General features: G+C 33.5%; 1 protein-coding gene across 2 annotated transcripts; it reads left to right on the top strand.

Moving 5' to 3' along the window:
* Positions 1-696: 696 nt before the first annotated feature.
* On the top strand, positions 697-15,790 carry LOC106787502 (bicaudal D-related protein homolog). 2 transcript variants are annotated; one of them, XM_014749891.1, is made up of 5 exons: positions 697-1,656; positions 12,849-13,181; positions 13,622-13,791; positions 13,969-14,245; positions 14,561-15,790. In XM_014749891.1, the coding sequence occupies exons 1-5, from the start codon at positions 1,393-1,395 to the stop codon at positions 15,179-15,181; spliced, it is 1,665 nt and encodes a 554-aa protein (XP_014605377.1). In that variant the 5' UTR covers positions 697-1,392; the 3' UTR covers positions 15,182-15,790. The 2 variants fall into 2 exon arrangements, with proteins under 2 accessions (XP_014605377.1, XP_014605378.1); XM_014749892.1 differs by having other exon boundaries at positions 698-1,644.
* Positions 15,791-18,780: the final 2,990 nt, after the last annotated feature.

Raw genomic sequence — 18,780 nt, 5'->3', positions numbered from 1 at the left:
TAATTCTGGCGTAAGAGCGTGAACTCGTAATTATTATTGTTTTCTTTTTGCTTACGAGGTGATTCAATTATGAAATCAACCGAGTTTTAGTTCTATCGAGATAATAGTAGTAAAAGGATGTTCGTTTAGAAATCTGCTTTAGAGTAATGTATATATATATATATATATATAATATGTATAATAATAAATATTTGTAAAAATATGAGGAATGCGAGAACGAGTCTCTACTGTGATCTATAATTTCGGTGCGATCGACTCAGGTGGCTCGTATGGTGTGCTCGGCCAGGTGTCGAGTATATTGGTGGGGGAAGGTACGTTAGAACCCTGGAGTCGGTCATCCGTGCGATTAGTTCACCGGTGGTGGGGAATGTCGGCGGGCGGGTCGATCGGGAATAGAATGCTGAAGCCTTTGTCAGGTGTTTACGCGTTTCAACTAATCGATTATGCTGTATAACATTTAACTACGATTTTTATTGATAATTTATTTCAGGATATATAAATATACTGTTAGAAAATACATATAAATTGCATATATATATATATATATATATATATATATACGAATAAGAATAATGACGTAAAAAAACGTATAAGTATACGTAGGTAATTAATACATATATATAATATTAATAAAAACATAATTTCCTTGTTAATTAATATAAAAATAGGCAAATTACATGTCGTTGGATTTAAATATACATATTTGAACCGCAATGCGCGTTAATTCATCCCCTCTTCAATTGTATTAATTTCGTAGGTTAAGAGCCGGCGGGTTCGTCGGTTCGTTCGAATTCGGGCGAGCTCGTCTATCTTCGAGTCACCTCGTGCGCGGGAGTACGAGAACTAACGAATACTGGCGGAACCTCAGTTCGCTTCGAGCGTTCGCGCGTGTCAGGTGTTTTGCTGCTATTATATATTTTGTTATCAAACAAAAAAAAAATCAACTACGATTCCGTAATATTTATTTTCCGTTGGACGCGTGCACACGGTGAGTCATTACCTGGCGGTGCATACGTGGTAGTGAACAAGTCTCGTGAAGTGCAGTGTATATGTGTGTGTGTTTATATGTTCCTTTGAAACATGTTTTGTTCGTCATTATTTTTCAATACTTTTACGAGAAAATTTACGTTCGACATAAACGTTATTCTATTATAATTTCGACTAAAAAGAAAAAAGCATATTCTAAATTATTCATACGCGAATAATAATAAATCAAATTAATTGTATTTATCGTCGCGCGATAAATTAGAAATAATGACGAACAATAGCTTGGAAGACGGATCGATGCAGAATGTTAGCTAGCTTGACTTTATTTGATTTATTCGTTGCATCGAATAATTTGATCGGTTAATGGTGTTTTATTGAGAAGAATTTCTGACAAATTCGGAGAGGATGCTGCCAAAGAAGAAGGAGTGCCAACAACAAGTAGAGCCTTATGCTCTCGAAGACATGATATCGGATTTACAAGCAAGAAGAAGTTCACTCGATCACGAGGACACCCTTCAAGATCCGAGTGAACTTCTGAAGCAACGTGAAAGGGATCTTGTTCTCGCCGCTGAACTTGGCAAGGCCTTGCTCGAAAGAAATCAAGAATTAACCAGGCAAAGCGAGTTATTGGCCGACGAATATGCCGCCAAACTGGAGGTGAGTCAGATTGTAAGTTTCAATTGCACTATTGCACTCTTTTATTTTTACCTATATAGATATTTGGATATTTTAGATATCAAGCGCTGTTATATTTTCTCGACTGTTGTTTTCTCGAGGTTTTACATGCTTTAAATTAATACGTTCTTTGTTGTTTTGATTTAAAATCACCCGTTTGGTACATGTACAGTGTGAGATCAAAATCGCTTTATCTAGAATTTTTACATAGAAATCATATTTGGATTAATTACAATAGTTGATAGAATAGTAGCTGCAGAACTTGAACACGAAGCCTCGGTTGTATTTCGCTATACATATATAAATCAGTAATTAAACGATTATGTGAAGAAATGTGGAAAATGAATATATAAAAATGCAAAAATAAATAATAATATTCGTTAATTTGTCAAATGTAATCTGCCTTTTATCTCGCTCTGTACATTGTATGTATATTCTGAGATCAATATTATATTCTTTCTAAATTCACATTTCTAACGGTAACATTTCGAATTCTAATGAACTTTATAAATACAACAAAGGTGCGAAGAAACAATGAAAAATACATAAGTAGAAAAAAGATATTTATGTATATAACATATATATATCCAAAGAAACGTGCGAATTTTCGTAATTACGGTTTTACGGAGCTCTGAAACGTTATCTGTCACGTTGCAAGCAATCGCAATTGCAATCGCAATTGCAATCGCATAAAACAGTAGTGAGAACTCGAACGGTCTTTTTTACATTTAAACGTTCTTTCCAACTTGCATGCACACACACACACACACACACACACACAGGTAAATATGTATACATATGTGCATAAAAGCGAAGAGTCGGGGATGCGGGGTAAAATATATATATTACGAAACTTGAAAAAGGCGGAAGAAGTCTCGCTTGGCCGACTAAACTACAACAATACATACTAGTATATTATATATATAACACTTTATTATTATATTATATATATAATGAAATATAGTAATAAAGTAAGATAGATAATATTGGGTTGGTTTAACAAACAATATTAGAATTTTGATTAGTTTGATTATTCTATATTATTACGACTAAAATGTAATATATTATATTGTACTATATTATCGGGTTGCTCGCAATATGTTTATAACTATTTGTATAATTCGTATAGAGGAAAAAAAACAAACTCTGCAAGTGCATTCAATTTCCAATGCAATGAAATCTCTCGCTTGGTTGCATTCATCTCGTGAAAAGTGTATTCGAAATGTCTCGTCTTGTCTCCCGTAGATCGGTGCTCCGATTTCAGCGAAATCTTCTGATGGAGAAACGCGTACGTAAATCCATCCTATTCACTGATTTCGAACTTTCGTTTTCTTTTTTCTTTGTTTTTCGTCATGTCTTCCCTTTTTGTACGTACACCTATATACAAGATTTATATAAACGCCAGACGTATATAACGGAAATATTTTAGGTAATCGGATTAGACGATGCAACCGGTATATTTGTAAATAATATTTTGACAAAAAAAGAAAGAAGAAAAGCTTTTTCTCGTTTGAATAAAACATAGATTTGAACAGTCAACGAATGAAAAGTAAACAAATTAGTAAGTTTGAAATTGGAAAACATAAACAGATAGACCGAAGTCACCGAGGGGGAGGCAATACAGCAATGAACAGAAAGCCACGAAAGCGTGGAAACAAGGCACTTAAGCAACGCAACATCAAAGACAATGCCCGGTACCACGCTCTGCCTGCTTACTTGTCTGTTTACCTGCCTACCTGCCTACCCGTCTGGATTCTCTACTCGATTGTTTCTTCTCCTAGTTTTCTGCATTTTGCCTGTCACCTTATTTTTGACCTAAGTAAAAAGTATCTTACATGTAAGACTTACGTTTGAGATTTTTGCGCGATTCCATTGTATTCTTCCCAACGAGCACGCGACTTACGTTACCAACATTGTTTTTTCTTTATCGAGGAAGAGAGACAAAACGCAGAAATATAATTATCATACTTATTTATTTGAATAATTACTGGGCCAAATGTTCGTAGATGATTTAGACTTGCAGTTAATGAATAAAAATTAGTCTACCGAGTCTTAAAGAAGATAAATTGATTGTTAATATTATATAGAAATTTGTAGTCCATGCAGAAATGTTCGATTCACTCTGTATTTAATTGGATCAATTTGTTTTTACATATTTGTATATAGTTACAGGATGTAGGCGCAAAATGTAATGTAATGAAAGCAAACGATCGATGCAATGAATCGTAGGAATCGTTAGTTCCTATTCGATGATTTAGTTTTACACGGAACATGGTGTTACTACCTACCTATATCCCATAAAAAATCGTCTTTTATCGCGATGACATAAAATCAGACAGCGTTGAACACCGTTACCGTTAGGAGAAGGAGAAAGAGTAGGAGTAGAAAAGACAAAGCTCAAAGATAGATTCGACTATTAATTGTAAAAGAAATAATTGCATCCGGAAGGCGGAAGATACCCCGTAGGTACGGTGCCATTTCAGAGAAAGTACGGGTGTGCTTCCTGAAGGCAACGTTGCATAGCACTAAAAATATCCTTGCAAGTGTGTTAGTTTAGCTTTATGTCTCGTTAACGTCACCTCTTTCTTAATTCACAATGACAATAGGTTTAACTTAATTGAGATTACGTTAGAATTATATGCTTAGGACGTAGAGTCTTACAAGTTATCATAGGGGAATGTTCATTATTACTTTCCATATATTATATATGCAGATATATGCGGAGAATAATAATACAAAAATATATAATACCAGAACAATATCGTTTCATGTCAACTTTAAAATCATTCTAATTATTTACAAATCATCAAATTCTTATTCTAATTTATGAATTCATGATCGATCGAATTTGCTGTATATAATATACGTAAGTTTTAAACATTTTCTTAGCGTTTTCCTATTCGAGCATGATCGTGATCGACATGCTATGATTTAGCATGCCATTTAAATAAACGTATCTACGCGGTACCATACGTATGAACTACACCATATGTACATAACTACACGTATGTATACACGAATTACGTGCATCAAATAAGAAGTTGGAAAGTAATATCACGCACTTCCGATTAATCTACGGGGTCCCTTACGTTTCCGGACAGTTTAATTAGAGTTTCTGTGTTTTCTATACACGTGGCATGTTTATCGATCCACGAATAATAAAGGTTCGACTTATGTAAGCAAATGGAAAGCATTTTACGTGTGCTTTTTCACGTTTTATCTTTTCGATTAATTCTAATATTTTAATTTATTGACTTTTCTCTTTTTGTTCCGGTTAATTATTAAATCGTCCGTATACGTATATGGATATACTGTTTAAATACTATCGATCGTATTTTACTTTGACGATCCAATTTTTTGTTCATATTTATCGGTGTTAGGCTTGTTAAAAATTAGGTCGACTTAGGCCAGGTAACGAGGATAATACGCAAGAACGAAGCCGTTAGTTCGGTATTTCTCTTCTGTTGTATAATTGTAGATCTTTCCGAGTCCTCTGTGTGTCGGATATAAACAAAGAGCGCGCGCTTCAGAGAGTAAAAAATAATTATGGTAAAGATCGAGATATTCTGTGAAAAAACTGGAAATTGCACGGCCTCTATCTGTTCTCGTATACTATGCTTTGAACATGAAGTCTTTCGCCAATGATTCTGTACCAAGTTCGACTCAGAAGTATTATGCGCGTAATGCTCGATCATGATTGCAGGAAAGTGCCTTGAAACAGAGAGAAAGAGCGATTATGCATCGAATGCGCTTTTCCTTTTCAATATTTATCACAGCAACAGAGCGGTAATGGCACCTGCTAAAGTCCGCGGAAACTTTTTCCTCCTCGTCTCATTTCTTTTCACGATTGCATTCATATGAAAATGGAAGCACTGGTTTATAATAATTTCTATTATATGTATGTGGAGAGATACACAGTTGTGGTAGTAGTCTGCGTCGACGTTGCGGCATGCTTCGTTGCTTTTACCAGAGATGCGTTCTACCCTATAAACTTTATTTATGAGTCACCATGAGTTATTTACACTACGGATAGAAAAAATTGTTTGCTTAGATAAGAATTTTATCAGAGAATATTTGTTTCGATTAATTCATTTATTTATTTATTTGTTTGCAGTTAACTTTAATCGTATGGTGCAAACAAATTTATGACGCATCTATAGGGTGATTCAATTAAATTCTATGTAATTAAAATGACAGCAGGAATAAAAGATCACTTACTCGCGTATCTTGCATTTGCAATATCTAATTTTCGCTAATTGTTATATATATATGTGTATAGAAAGAAAACATACGTTACGGTACAGAATCGAACTCGCTTTCGAAGTTAATTCTAATAAAGATCTATATCATGATCTAGCGGCGGTTTTCGTGGATCTTCGTAAGAATCGAAATCATTTAAAAATCTTTGTGGCCTACTTTAGAAGATACTTTTGCTTCTTCGCGGAAACGCATGGACGATATGATTTGTTTTATTTTCTTTTGATATTTTTTGATATTTCTGTTTATCTTGTGGATTGGCACGTTCTAATAGCTTAGAAACACGCCAGAGTTAATTGCTGCGCCGAAGAAGTCTCTCTGCGCAGAGATTAGGCATTCCAAGAAGTCGACACGAAGCAGAACGGAAGTAGTCTATCACGAAAAAGTAGATCGTAGGAAATATTAGAAGTATTAGGAACCTTCGACCCTCTTTTCTTGGCTTTTTTACTCGTCGGGAAGGCGTACGAGGATTCTAGATCCGATTCGTGTGATTAGAGAAAGAGTAGAATAAAAATAGAGACTAGTTTTGGCCACAGTATGCGAGGAGATACATTGGTCTTCAATATCTAAGCGGTGAGCCGCATATCGCGTCGAAATCAGCTCGCATTACGAATCCGTAATACGAGCAGAGGTGTGCCCCCACCTCTCAACCCTTACTCCCTTCATCTCTTACCGAGGAAAGTGCATATACAGTTTCTTTTGCTTTTTTTTTCTTTCTTTCTTTTAGCGTGCACAAGAGTCCGAGCGAAAAAAGGATCGCTGCCCTTGCAAAGTGGATCGACTATGTGTGTCCACCATGTGTGTCTGTGAATTCAGTAGAAACACGTCGAGTAACTTGCTCCTTTCTCCACAATTTATTAAACAAATTATTATTTTAATAAGCAAAGTCTTTTGTATCATTTTATCTTTTACAAAGATTCATGTAGTTTATGCAATTTATTGTAAATCATATCATTTTGTTGTTCTACGCGTGAAATGAATTTTAGGAGAGAAAGGTTTATTGTAAAATGGATTAATCTTCAATGATCACGATCGTGAAAGGCGATTTCGTCAGGGACAAGTGCATTTCAGTCTACGTGACTCACTCGTAATAATAAATAAAATAAAAAAGTTAACTCCTACAGGTTGAGCAAGGAAGAACATTTTTCGAGATCCATCAAGGCCGATCGAAGATTAGCAATCATCGTTTACAAATTTTTTTTCATCGTGTGCAACCGAACAGACCGGACGATAAATTTTATCTTATCTCGATATGCTTACATCGATAAAATTCATATGATATAAGAGAAAAAGAGAGAGGGATGATGAGTAATAAAGAATAGATTAAAACTCCTCGAGTGATTTTCAAAATCAATTATTTTTTTTTCTAATATTTGTGTGCACATTACGCAATTACAAATTGTTCACTTTTTATGGAAATTAATTTTTTTTTAATCATTTTATTAATTCCCTTTTTGTAACTATCGTATTACTAAATATGATTCACGATTGGTTTGGAGATGAAGGCGAGTGTCAGGGGTGAAGAGGAAGCAGGGGGAGATTATATAGCGGTATAGTTACTTAATTATCCGTTCTTTCTTTCCACTCACTCTGTTAATTCTCGTATTATGCTGTTATGGTTGTGCAATGATCATACACTTACAGTGGTTAGTCACGATGTTTTGAAATCAATCGAATTTGTTATCTTAAAATAAGATATTAAAGATGATATCTTTTCAGCACTAATATATATTTATATTTAATTCTTCAAATATAGAATTTATTCATATACAAATTATTGAACATTTAAATAAATACTAAAAAAAAAATGAAGATATACAATTTAATTTGTAATTTGAAAAATAATATTCATGTCACAAGACGCGAGATTCTAATTTGAAAATGTATAGCTCGATTGCGAATAGATCAGTTAGCATTAATTTACGATGAATTAGCTTCGTTTAAGGAGGCAAAAACGAAGTAGTGACGTAACTTCTTAACCCGGATCATCGTGGAATTTCCTCAGCAGATTGTAGTTAGCTTGCTTGCTTACCTTTCCTCTTTTAGAATTAGTCAGCTGGCTTCTATTATACCTCGGACTCGTGCCGGATCATTGCTTTCGATATTATGATTTTCCATCCTACTTTAACTTATTCAATCAGCTACCGAAGAGAACACGATCCTTTTCTTTCAGTGAAAGTAAACGAACCCTCATATAATACGATTTAGTATCGGGTTAGAAGAAATTACGAAGGTAATGCGAATTTAGGCGAGTGCGTGTCGTGTTTAATAACAATTTCAAAATCGTAGACAATTTAGGATTTTGTTTCGCGTAAACATATAACTCGTTGTTCGATCGAATTTTTGTTGTTAATTTAGAAAGAAACAATTAAAGTTTCTTCATCATTAGATTTCTTTTCTCCCATCGCGTCCAGCTACTTTATATAGTAGCATCGAGAGATCTACGTGAGAAATGATTTTCTTTTCTTCCAAGTGTTTCATTAAAGTATTCTTCTTTTTTTCCTTTACCCTTTTTCTATGTATTATTTCCAAATTTTTATTTGTTAATTATTTTACCTATATGTAACAATTAACAATATATGACGATATACGCAAAATATTTGTACTAGAATATAATAAGAACATCGACAAAAGAATCGTTTTCTCTTTCAGAGCAGATTGTAGAAAGTTTATTAAAAATGTAATAGAAAAAACTGGGTTGATTCCAAACCGAAACAGAAGCAGAAGAAGAAGATTTAATGAAGGGAGATCTACTAATCTGATAAACGTAGCCGTATCACTATATCAACAATATATCTGCACACATACATGCATACACGATTGCAATTCTAAACAATGAAACGATTAGAATCAACAATCATACATTCTTATTATACTTTCCAAATTTCGATTAGTGCCATTATACTCGACGTCACCAACCTAATTAACGATAGATAAAACACTATGTTTTTGCACTATCTAATCATTGTACTTACGGAAATAATTTTAAGTCGCATGACTCATCATTCACTTTGTTAATATTACACCACCTTTTTACTTTTCTTTTTTTTTTTTTTATAATATTATTTTACGTTAAAAATGAAAATCTTTTTATTCTCAAATAACAAGGATCGAATTGATTTACAAAATTAGAGATCGATGAGTCGTAAAATGACTCAGGATCTAATTTGCAATCTTGTCCGTAGTTTTTCCTTTCAAACTGTCGTCGTCATTTATTATTTTGTTCTTTTTTGAATCACCCTCCCATCTCGCGAAGTAATAATTATTTTTATTATAAATTATCTCGATTATTTATGCAAATTTAAATATAATTATTAGAAAGTTATGATCCGTTCTTTTCTTTTTTTTGGGAGCGATTTCAAAAGTACTTTCGTTTCTCTTCAATGATCATTCCAACGAAAGAGAAATTATTTTCCTCTCTTCTCTTTTTATTTCTTTCTTTTCATTTCTTTTCGGTTTATTGTTTAAAAATTCGTACGACGTCCGGTCTTGATCAATTATGTATATAACATGTTTATAAGCGAAGAGACGAAGGAAAGCCTCTTCCGGAATACTTTGTTCGATTTAATGGCAGACCTCCAAGCGTTTTCTGCTTCGAGGAGACGGTACTTCCGTTCGATATAGAAAGGAAAATTATTGTACAAATGAAATAAGGAAAGGAGGGTGATCATTCAATGGCACGAATTACTTTTTTATTTGATTTTACGAAATAACTAATCGTTTATAGGAAAGCATACAAAAAAGAATCTTATTTTATTCGCTTACAAAATTAAATTAGTTAAAGTAACAAGTTGAAAATACAAACAGAATATACAAGTGTTCGATATTCCTTCGAAAGAAATGTAGGCTAGAATCGCCTACATTTCGAATGCAGAATTCGTGCATTCGTTGTCATCTCTCAATCAAATTTTCCTTCATTAGGAAAACAAGAACTAACATTATCATAATCCTAATGTAAAAAAACAAAGAACAGGGAGTTGATTTTTTCACGGAAGCGACTACTTTCTTATTGGATCCGCGATCTCTCATTGTACCTGAGGTCAAGTTTGAATAAATTTTCCCAAGAAAGGAGTGCGGGATAAACGCAAACTTATTTTCTCATATATAAGTGGGTGTATCGTAGTTGTAACGTATGCATGTATGTCTTCGCATATGCACGTTTGTGGGTGTATTGGTATTCTCGAAGAACGGGATCGGTTCTTGTGAGTCACGAGAGATCGGTTTGGAAAAATACAAATCTTTTTCTCTCTCTTCGCCCGTTCCCATAAGTTGTTAGTGTTATCGGGTATTGCTGGAGTTTGCTATAGGGAACATCTTCCTTCTCTTTGCATCTGTTCTACCGTCTGCACGTGCACACTCAGCGTGCACTTCGGTATGCATTTGATCTTGTTAGAGGTCTGGCTTGTGTCTTGCGTGAACCAAAGAAGTCTTATCAGAGAAGTCAATTTATCGAGTTCTTTTCATTAATGATAGGAATATGTTATCGACTTTTTGATATATGTTTGTAGGTCTGTTTATATAGCTGGTGTAGAGGAAAGAAAAAAATGTTGTCTTCGAAAAAAGACACACGGTCATCATTTTTTTCCTCGAAAATGATGAAGAAAAAGCATCTCATTAACGAGGAAAATAAACTTTGATGGATAAATCCACGAAGCATCTCTCGAGGCATAACAATTACGTTGAACGATTGACACGCTGGCAGGCATCTCGGTAGAGTAATAATAACTCTACGAAGCGTTTAGTTTGTCCTCTCTCGGAGGACTTTATCGAAAGAGGAGAGATCGTCGTCCTTTCACGGAGTTTAGGGGATCGGCGAACTACGTTCTCTGAGTTTACTGAAGTCTACCTTAGGCTTAGCGAGCGATCGGTCGATGAGTAACCACGGGAGACCAAGGCCATACCTTCCAGCTCGATAAACTCCGTCGACTTTAAACGACGACTACCAAGTACCATCAGCATTTGCTACCAACCGAATATCAAATTCGAGCTTGCCCGATAGATATAAATAGACCGACAAGAAAAAACACATTTCTTTCGAGTAGGAAACCATCTCGATGACGCAAACCTAAATATTACAGTCTTTTTTTTCTTCCTCAAGTCTGTTGGATATCAAATTCGAGCTAGGCCGATCGATATAAATATCTTCCAAGGAGAAATCATCGACGGCGAACCTTGGAATAGATCGAATTCAACAAATGATACAGAACGAAACAATCTGTAACATTTTCTAAGTTTCAATACCATGAAAAATCCATTACCAGCTTGATTTCTTTTTACAATTTCAATAATTATCGTCTTATCTCGAAATCTTGGAAAATAAAAAACAATCGAAAATGAGTTCCTCGCATTTAGCTTATCTTATCGTTATCGCTGCTATCAGTATCACCTCTCATTGATCGAACATGTGACCTCCAAGAGAGTACAAGCTTGGTTGTAACAATGTTTCTGAATATTTTATGCAAACGGGTAGACAGGCATATACGATGTATGTGTGTAAGATCAATAGAACACGCGTTTCTTCGAGTCAAAGAGATCTATCGCGTATATTTTTTGAAGGAATCGGTTTTGGTTAAATGTTAAGCAGTTGTAAAAAAAAAAAAAAACAAAGTAATATAAAATTCAAGAGAGGTCCGGCTAAGACCTCCTCTGGTCCTGTAAGAAAACCAGTTTTCTTTCCTCTCCGTGAGTGGCAAACGAAAGAGGAGAAGAGTTGACCCCTCTCCACCTTACCCCCATCCCTATTCATGCGAATACCTTTACTCCTTTGAAACGATTTCGTGCTACGAGAAGTCCCTTTCTTTCTCGAGTTCTCTTTGTTCTTTTCAGTCGATCACCGATTACGCGGATTGACCTCGCATCTAAATGTATATACGAGTATATACCCAGGTATATCTTTCCTTTCACTTAGCTTAACTTTGACTGGATTTCGAGAATCCGCGTGGATACACAGGTTACATCATTGAAGACGTTTTTGAATTTAAAACGAAACTTGTCATATTTTTTCCTTGCTAAATATTTTATTTCAATTTTTGTTTTTTTAAATTGTTGCGCTTATATAGACTCGTTCAGGTTCGTCTACATTATTTTTACAAATTGTATCGATTCGATATTATCATTTTCTAATCAATTTGTAATCAATTTTCACTACTTTTTTTATTTTATATCTAATAACTCATTCACTTTCTATACTAATAATTAAATATCATTAACGTTCACCGATAGAAACAACAACTCGATAACTTTCTTCATTTTTTTATCGCGAAAAAAAGAAGTTTGTAAAATTCATCGAACTACTTTGTAGGGAGATTTCAAATAAAAAATTGAACAAAAATTTAAATGGAAAGGCAGAAGAAACTGGTTTACCTGGCATATAAATATTATATTTTTGTATATACACATGTATATATATGTAAAAGTATTTACTTTCCTACCTTAAAATCAACGAAGCTTGAAGAAATACATATATATATATATATATATTACATAATACAACGTTTACACATATAAATTAACTTTCTTTCCATTATAAATACAGAAAAATATATATGAAAAAATACAAAATTCAATAGAATGATCGGTCGAAAAATAGTATGGAAATTAGTTGAATTAGAAAAGAGGATTTTCTTTTACGTAGATTGTGGAAGCTTTACGAGCATACTAATGCGATCTTACGCAAGCATAATATGTATACATATATATATCACACTACACTATTATACGGTATTACTGCGGTATTAGTTGTCTAACGTTCTATCTAATAGCACGTGGCAAAAGTGTCAGAGTTTGTGCACGTTTTTCTTCCTGCATAATATTTCTTTTTTTCTTTTTTTCTATTTGATTCTATTTAATTGCATTAACGGAAACTAAAAATATAGTTTGCATGTTGTCATATAGGACTAGCCCATACATACGTATGTATATCTGTTTAGAGTCTCGAGCAGGAGAGGCATTTGTTACGTAGGAGATTGGAGGAAACTAAAGGCGAAAGCGAAGCTAGAGTTATCGAGCTTCAAACCGATTTAGAAACATTGAGGGCTCAGTTGGAGGAACAAAACGAACGAGCTAGACGAGCTGAACGCGACCAGGCCGCCTTGGTGACAGAATTGACAGCGCAGAACGCGAGATTAGCCGATCAGCTGAGGGAGGCTGCCAAACAGGAGGAACAATTGTTCCTCGAAGTTAAATTGCTACGTGACAAGTGCGCGCACAGAAGCAACACTCTTCAGAATCATGTCAGTAGTTTGGAAATTTTGCGGGACGAGGTAAGGACATCTAGAACCTTTATTTTTGTTCCTCCCGTCACAATACAACTAATCCTCCTTCTTTCATTTTCATTGAAATCCTTCCTTACGGACAAATTTTCATTCTTATTCTTCGCATTCGAATACGTTCTGCTTGATGGGATATTTTGTCTTGCCTTGGTTCGATCAAAGGACGACGTGTTCTGAAATTTCAGTTAACGTTATTTATTCCGATTATGCGATAATTATGTAAGTGACATTGCGAACGATATTTTGTTTTTCCAAGAGGAATTATGCAAATGAAGAATTCGTTAGATTATTTTTTGCGTATCGTGCTCGTAGCTGCATTTCATTGAATCCTAGCTAACCATTGTCACATCATTCCTTTTCCAATTTTATCATCGCAAATAATTGTAAGATGATTTATAAACGTAGAAGAGAATCTCGTGGCAATGTTTTAGGTACAATTGGTATCGGCTCAGAGGACTGAATTAGAGAGGAGGTCCTTGGAATTACGAGAGGAGAGAGCCAGGGCGGTCGCGGCCCTCGAAGAAGCCGAGGAGAGAGCTGCGGCCTTGGAACGACTTGGCCACGAGGCTGAACATCGAGCTAGGCTAGCAGAACAAGAGAGGTGAATTCAATCGTCTACAAACATACGATCAAATATATGCTTGGTCTTACATTTTCACTAATATTTTACAAATGCACATTTTTCAAATTAGTCCCAAATCTTGTTGTTCGTCTCTAATTAAGTCCTATAATTTGTGATAGTAATATAAATGTAAAATCGTAAATACGAATAACGTAGAGACGAGTTGGCAGCAGCCTTAGCAGCTATCGAAGTTGAAAGAAGAGGGAGATCGGGATCGATTCAAAAACCACCTAGGTCCCTGCAAGTCGAGATGGAGTGCGAAGAAAGCGGAAGCTCGTTGGGTGAACAGGAAGACCTCAGATCGGAAGTTACCAGGGCAGTTAAGCGACTAAAAGAGTTGTGCGTTCATTTGCGTAGAGGAGAGGACGACTCGGGTTTGCAGAGCGACTGCGACGAGTCTATGCTTGTCATTACGAACAATACCGAAGCTGAGGTGAGCTAGAGCGAGATGAACGATCCCTTTGAGTGTTGCGTGTGTGCGCGCGTGTCTGCGTGTGTTGGCTATAGGGAGCTCGGATATCCTTTGTTCTTCAGTTTCCTGTCTCGTCCCTAACGTTTCAGGGATATCCCTCTCCTATACTTTATAAATGTATTCTCTACTTAATATTTCATAATTTTCTAAGAAGAAACTAATTGTGAATTTGTGTGGATATATAAGAATTCATGGTTAAATCAAATGATATCTTTTTGGTATATTTTTTATCGTCGGAAAGCACTTACTGACAATTACATTTTGTAATCTGTTTAGGTCAACTATCCAGGAGCTTTAACGGAATTAGTAGAAGAGGTCTACAACCTGGCGTTGTCAGGTCGAGGTGCTCCAGGTGAATTAGGCCTAGCGGTGGAATTACACCGAGTTAGAGAAGAATTAAATCACATGAAAGAACAGTTAAAACAATCTCAAGAAGAGTTGAAACGTCGTGGGGAGACGTTGCTCGAAACAACGAGCAAACTCAGCGTCTGCGAGGCCGAGCTCAGGGGTGTTAAAGAGGAACGTGACAGAGCACGAAACGACATGGAACATACGCAATTAACAAAGGACGAAGTCGTAGCTCAAGCTTATCAAGTTAGAGATCAAGCGGTGGCAAGAAAGAACAGAGCAGAAGTAGAATTAGCCAGAACAAGGATAGACGTTCTTCAAGCGAACAGTCAACTGATGGAGGCTATCCAGCAAAAAGTTGAACTCAGTCAGCAATTGGAACAATGGCAGATGGACGTTCAAATTTTATTGGACGAACACGTTCGTAGTAAACTTACACCTAATTCCAATACAATCACCCCAGTAAACAAGGAATCTTCCGAGGTGGTTGCACCTGCTAGGAAGAAAAGGAGTACCAGTTCGTCTAAAAAAATGTTTGGACTGTTTTGACGAAGGAAAAATTAAGGGTGACCATTTTCTGACACACCCTGCGGAGTATAATTGTTTTTAAAAATAACTACTTTGCTCGAAGTAGTAATTTTGTCGAAAATTCGCGGAGAAAAAGAACTGTTTTTCTCATTTTCTATATAAGAGAATTGATTCCTATCAATCTCCGTCCTAGAAATTAAACATAATTGTTTATTTCTTCTAGAACTATTGAACATTATAGCCCAATGGGTTGAACGATCTCGAATTTGTGTATATAGATATATTGTTTCTTATTGATGAAGTCATTTAAAGGGATGGAATTAGTGTGATTTGTTAGGAAAAATGATTAGTAAGTGTTGTTTGGCCCAATGTACTTAAAATTTATATTATTATTATCGTCATTATTATTAATATCCGTCCAGACTGGACTATTGAAGTGAATCAACGAATTTTTTCGAGTGCGATTTAAAGGACAATAGACGATTGTGTGCAATAAGATAGGTTTTCATAAGACTATTTGAAGTTTGCTAATAAATATTAGATGCATATCAGAGTGTGTATCATAACGTGTAATTCACTATCGGATTGATTGAAACGAGGAGTATTTATTTAATAAAATCATGCTGTCTTGCGAATTTATTATTACGCAAAATTACCTTCATACGATTATGAGTATTGGTAGGTATGATATAAATAATATAATGAGTAATTAATAATTCAAAAGAACAATATATAAGAGCTTTTGAAAAGAAACAAATAGGCATTTATTCACAAGAGGCAGGTGTAGTAGTTACATTAGTTCATTTCATTTCTGTCGCTTTTACATGCATATGCATATGTCCGGCACAATACGGCATGCACAATACATATGTACACACATATATATATACGCGGCAATCTCCACACATTTTTTTTTATATCCATATATATATATATATATATATATATATATTTATATAATATATATATATATATATACATATAATTTTTTTTTAATAATAATAATTATCAATCGATCCAACTACGCAATACAAATTGGGCATGAACAATTGGGAGCAGGTGCATACAAACTGGTTTTTTTTTAAATATCTCCTTAGACAATTTTTTAATCATTTTATCAGTATCATTTTTGCACACAAAACGCCGACGATATTATTTTGTTAATAATAAATACGTCGTTATTATTATTATATTATTATTTTATTATCGTTATTATTAGTAATAATTATTAATTTCAATGTTTTTTTTTTTAATTATCATATAATTTAAAACCAACGCGCGTGATTAGGCTCAATCTTATTCGGGGCATAATCACGTTCGTTCTATCCTCTTGTTCTTCTTCTTCTTCTTCGATGCTCTCTCTCTAGTATCCACCTGTTCTTCAATCATTTTTATTATTATTATTCTTATTATTATTATTATTATTTTTGTTTAATAATACGATACACATGATTTTTCATTCGTTTAATCATCGGATCTAGATTTGTTCTCGATCGTTTACATTAAAGCAGTATTTTACTTAGCGGAGACAAGGACGACGATTTCTGATTATAATAATTATTATTATTACTAATCATTATGATTGATTTTTTAATTTTAATCATTCGTTCAAACGTAAGGAGACGAGATTATTATTATGACAATAATTTCATAGTAAAAATAATCATAATAATCATATGAACTATATTAATAATGCCTGATTTCGATAAAAGTTTATAATTAACAATAATAATCATTCTAACGATAACTGACATTAATACTAATTAATAATAATAATAATAATAATAATAATAATAATAATAATAATAATAATAATAATAATAATAATAATGATACATACAATTTTTACAAAATACATTTACAAATGATTGTTGTGCGATCATTGCGATCGACACAAGTGACATTTTCCTATAATAAAAAGAATTTTAATATTATTTTTTTTAATTATAAACTATTATTAACTGCAAAGTATTTAATATTTTATTTAAAAATAGAAAGATTAAAAGAGAAATAGAGAGAGAGAGATAGAGAGAGAAATAGATAGAGAGAGAGAGAGAGAGAGAGAGAGACTATAATTATATCAACGAAGCATTCGTGTTAATTTTTTTGTGCAGAAACAACAGTATATTTTTTAATCTTTTTATTTCATTATCAGCAGATCGCATTTTGTATTATAATTATTATTATTTATTTATTTATTTTTCCTTGCATCATTTTTAAATGATATTACATGTTCACGGTAAATATTTAAACTTTAGGATTTGCTATGCTATATTTCAGTTACAAGAGTGGTATCCAGTTCCATATATATATGTATATATATTTTTTTTTTCTGTTTTGTATTCGCTTCTATACAATCTTAATTAATTAATCAAATAATTAATTAAAGTCAGCTTATATTTCCTTTTTTATATACTCTCGTGTACGTGTGTATGCGCGTGTGTGTGTAGCGCGACATGGTTTAACATTTATATAAAGTAAAGACAGTTAAGCTATGCGTAATAATTATTATTTTTTGTAGATTGAATAATTTATTCCGTCATTCCGAGAGGGCGTACTGTTAAATAGTTTATTCATTCATTTATTAAATCATTTCTTTCTTTCCTTCGTCGTATTCTCATCTTCTTCTTCTTCTTCTTTTTATAGTGCGTGCGTGTATGTATATATGTACGTATGCGTGCATTTCGTGATTTTTACGTCGCCACGTGTGCCGGGTGCACATATTCCTGTTTGTGTTTTTCTTTTTTTTTTTTTTTTTATGTGTGCATCACGCGAGTATATACGTGTAAAAATTGTCCCTCGCGATTCGTCCATTTAATTTCTATACGATTGTTTTCTTAGTACTGATTCATCTTCTTAGAGATTCTTTTTCTTCCAAATTTTATGATTTTTTGTAATAATTATTATTTACACATTTGCAGAAAGCTGATCTGACAAAATCTTTTTATATTATTTCTCTTTTATTGTGTTGTTCATCAAAGTAAAACTCTACTCATTGTGATTGATTTAATATGAAATTTATAGATCATTTAGATTCCGTTTGATTTATTAATTATTGAATTTCAGATGAATCTCGTGTCGTTACATATGTACACATGTATTCATATGTACATATATATATATATATTGAATAATAATATATAAATAATTAATATATTATATAAAAAGTAATATATGTAATATAATAATACTAATAATATATATATGTTTATGTGTACACATGTGTGCTTATGCAGCATGTACGATGTTCGCTTAATATTTCGTTCAATTTAGGATCGAGATAGATTATCTTCCCTTCGATTTAATTTTTTATTATTTATCCTCGATTATTTTTTTATTTTCAAAGAGAAAGAGAGAGAGAGAGAGAGACAGAGACAGACAATGCCGCAAACATGATAAATCGCCATAAGTTTTCTATAAACACTACATAGCTATTCATGGTTTATTTATTTATTTTATATTATTATTTTCCATTAAAGTCAGTGAAAGGCTCGATTAATTTTTTTATAACGCGCAATTATTTACAGATTATCGATCTATTTTGTCGATAATAAATAAATTCAGAATATTATTAATATATATATTATGTATATATATATATTAATTTTTAATTATTATTA

Source organism: Polistes canadensis, unplaced genomic scaffold, assembly GCF_001313835.1.
Source record: "Polistes canadensis isolate GaletaPanama2010 unplaced genomic scaffold, ASM131383v1 scaffold_103, whole genome shotgun sequence".
Lineage (NCBI taxonomy): Eukaryota > Metazoa > Arthropoda > Insecta > Hymenoptera > Vespidae > Polistes > Polistes canadensis.
The sequence above is the reverse complement of the archived record's forward strand: the minus strand, read 5'-3'. Positions and strand labels throughout refer to the sequence as shown.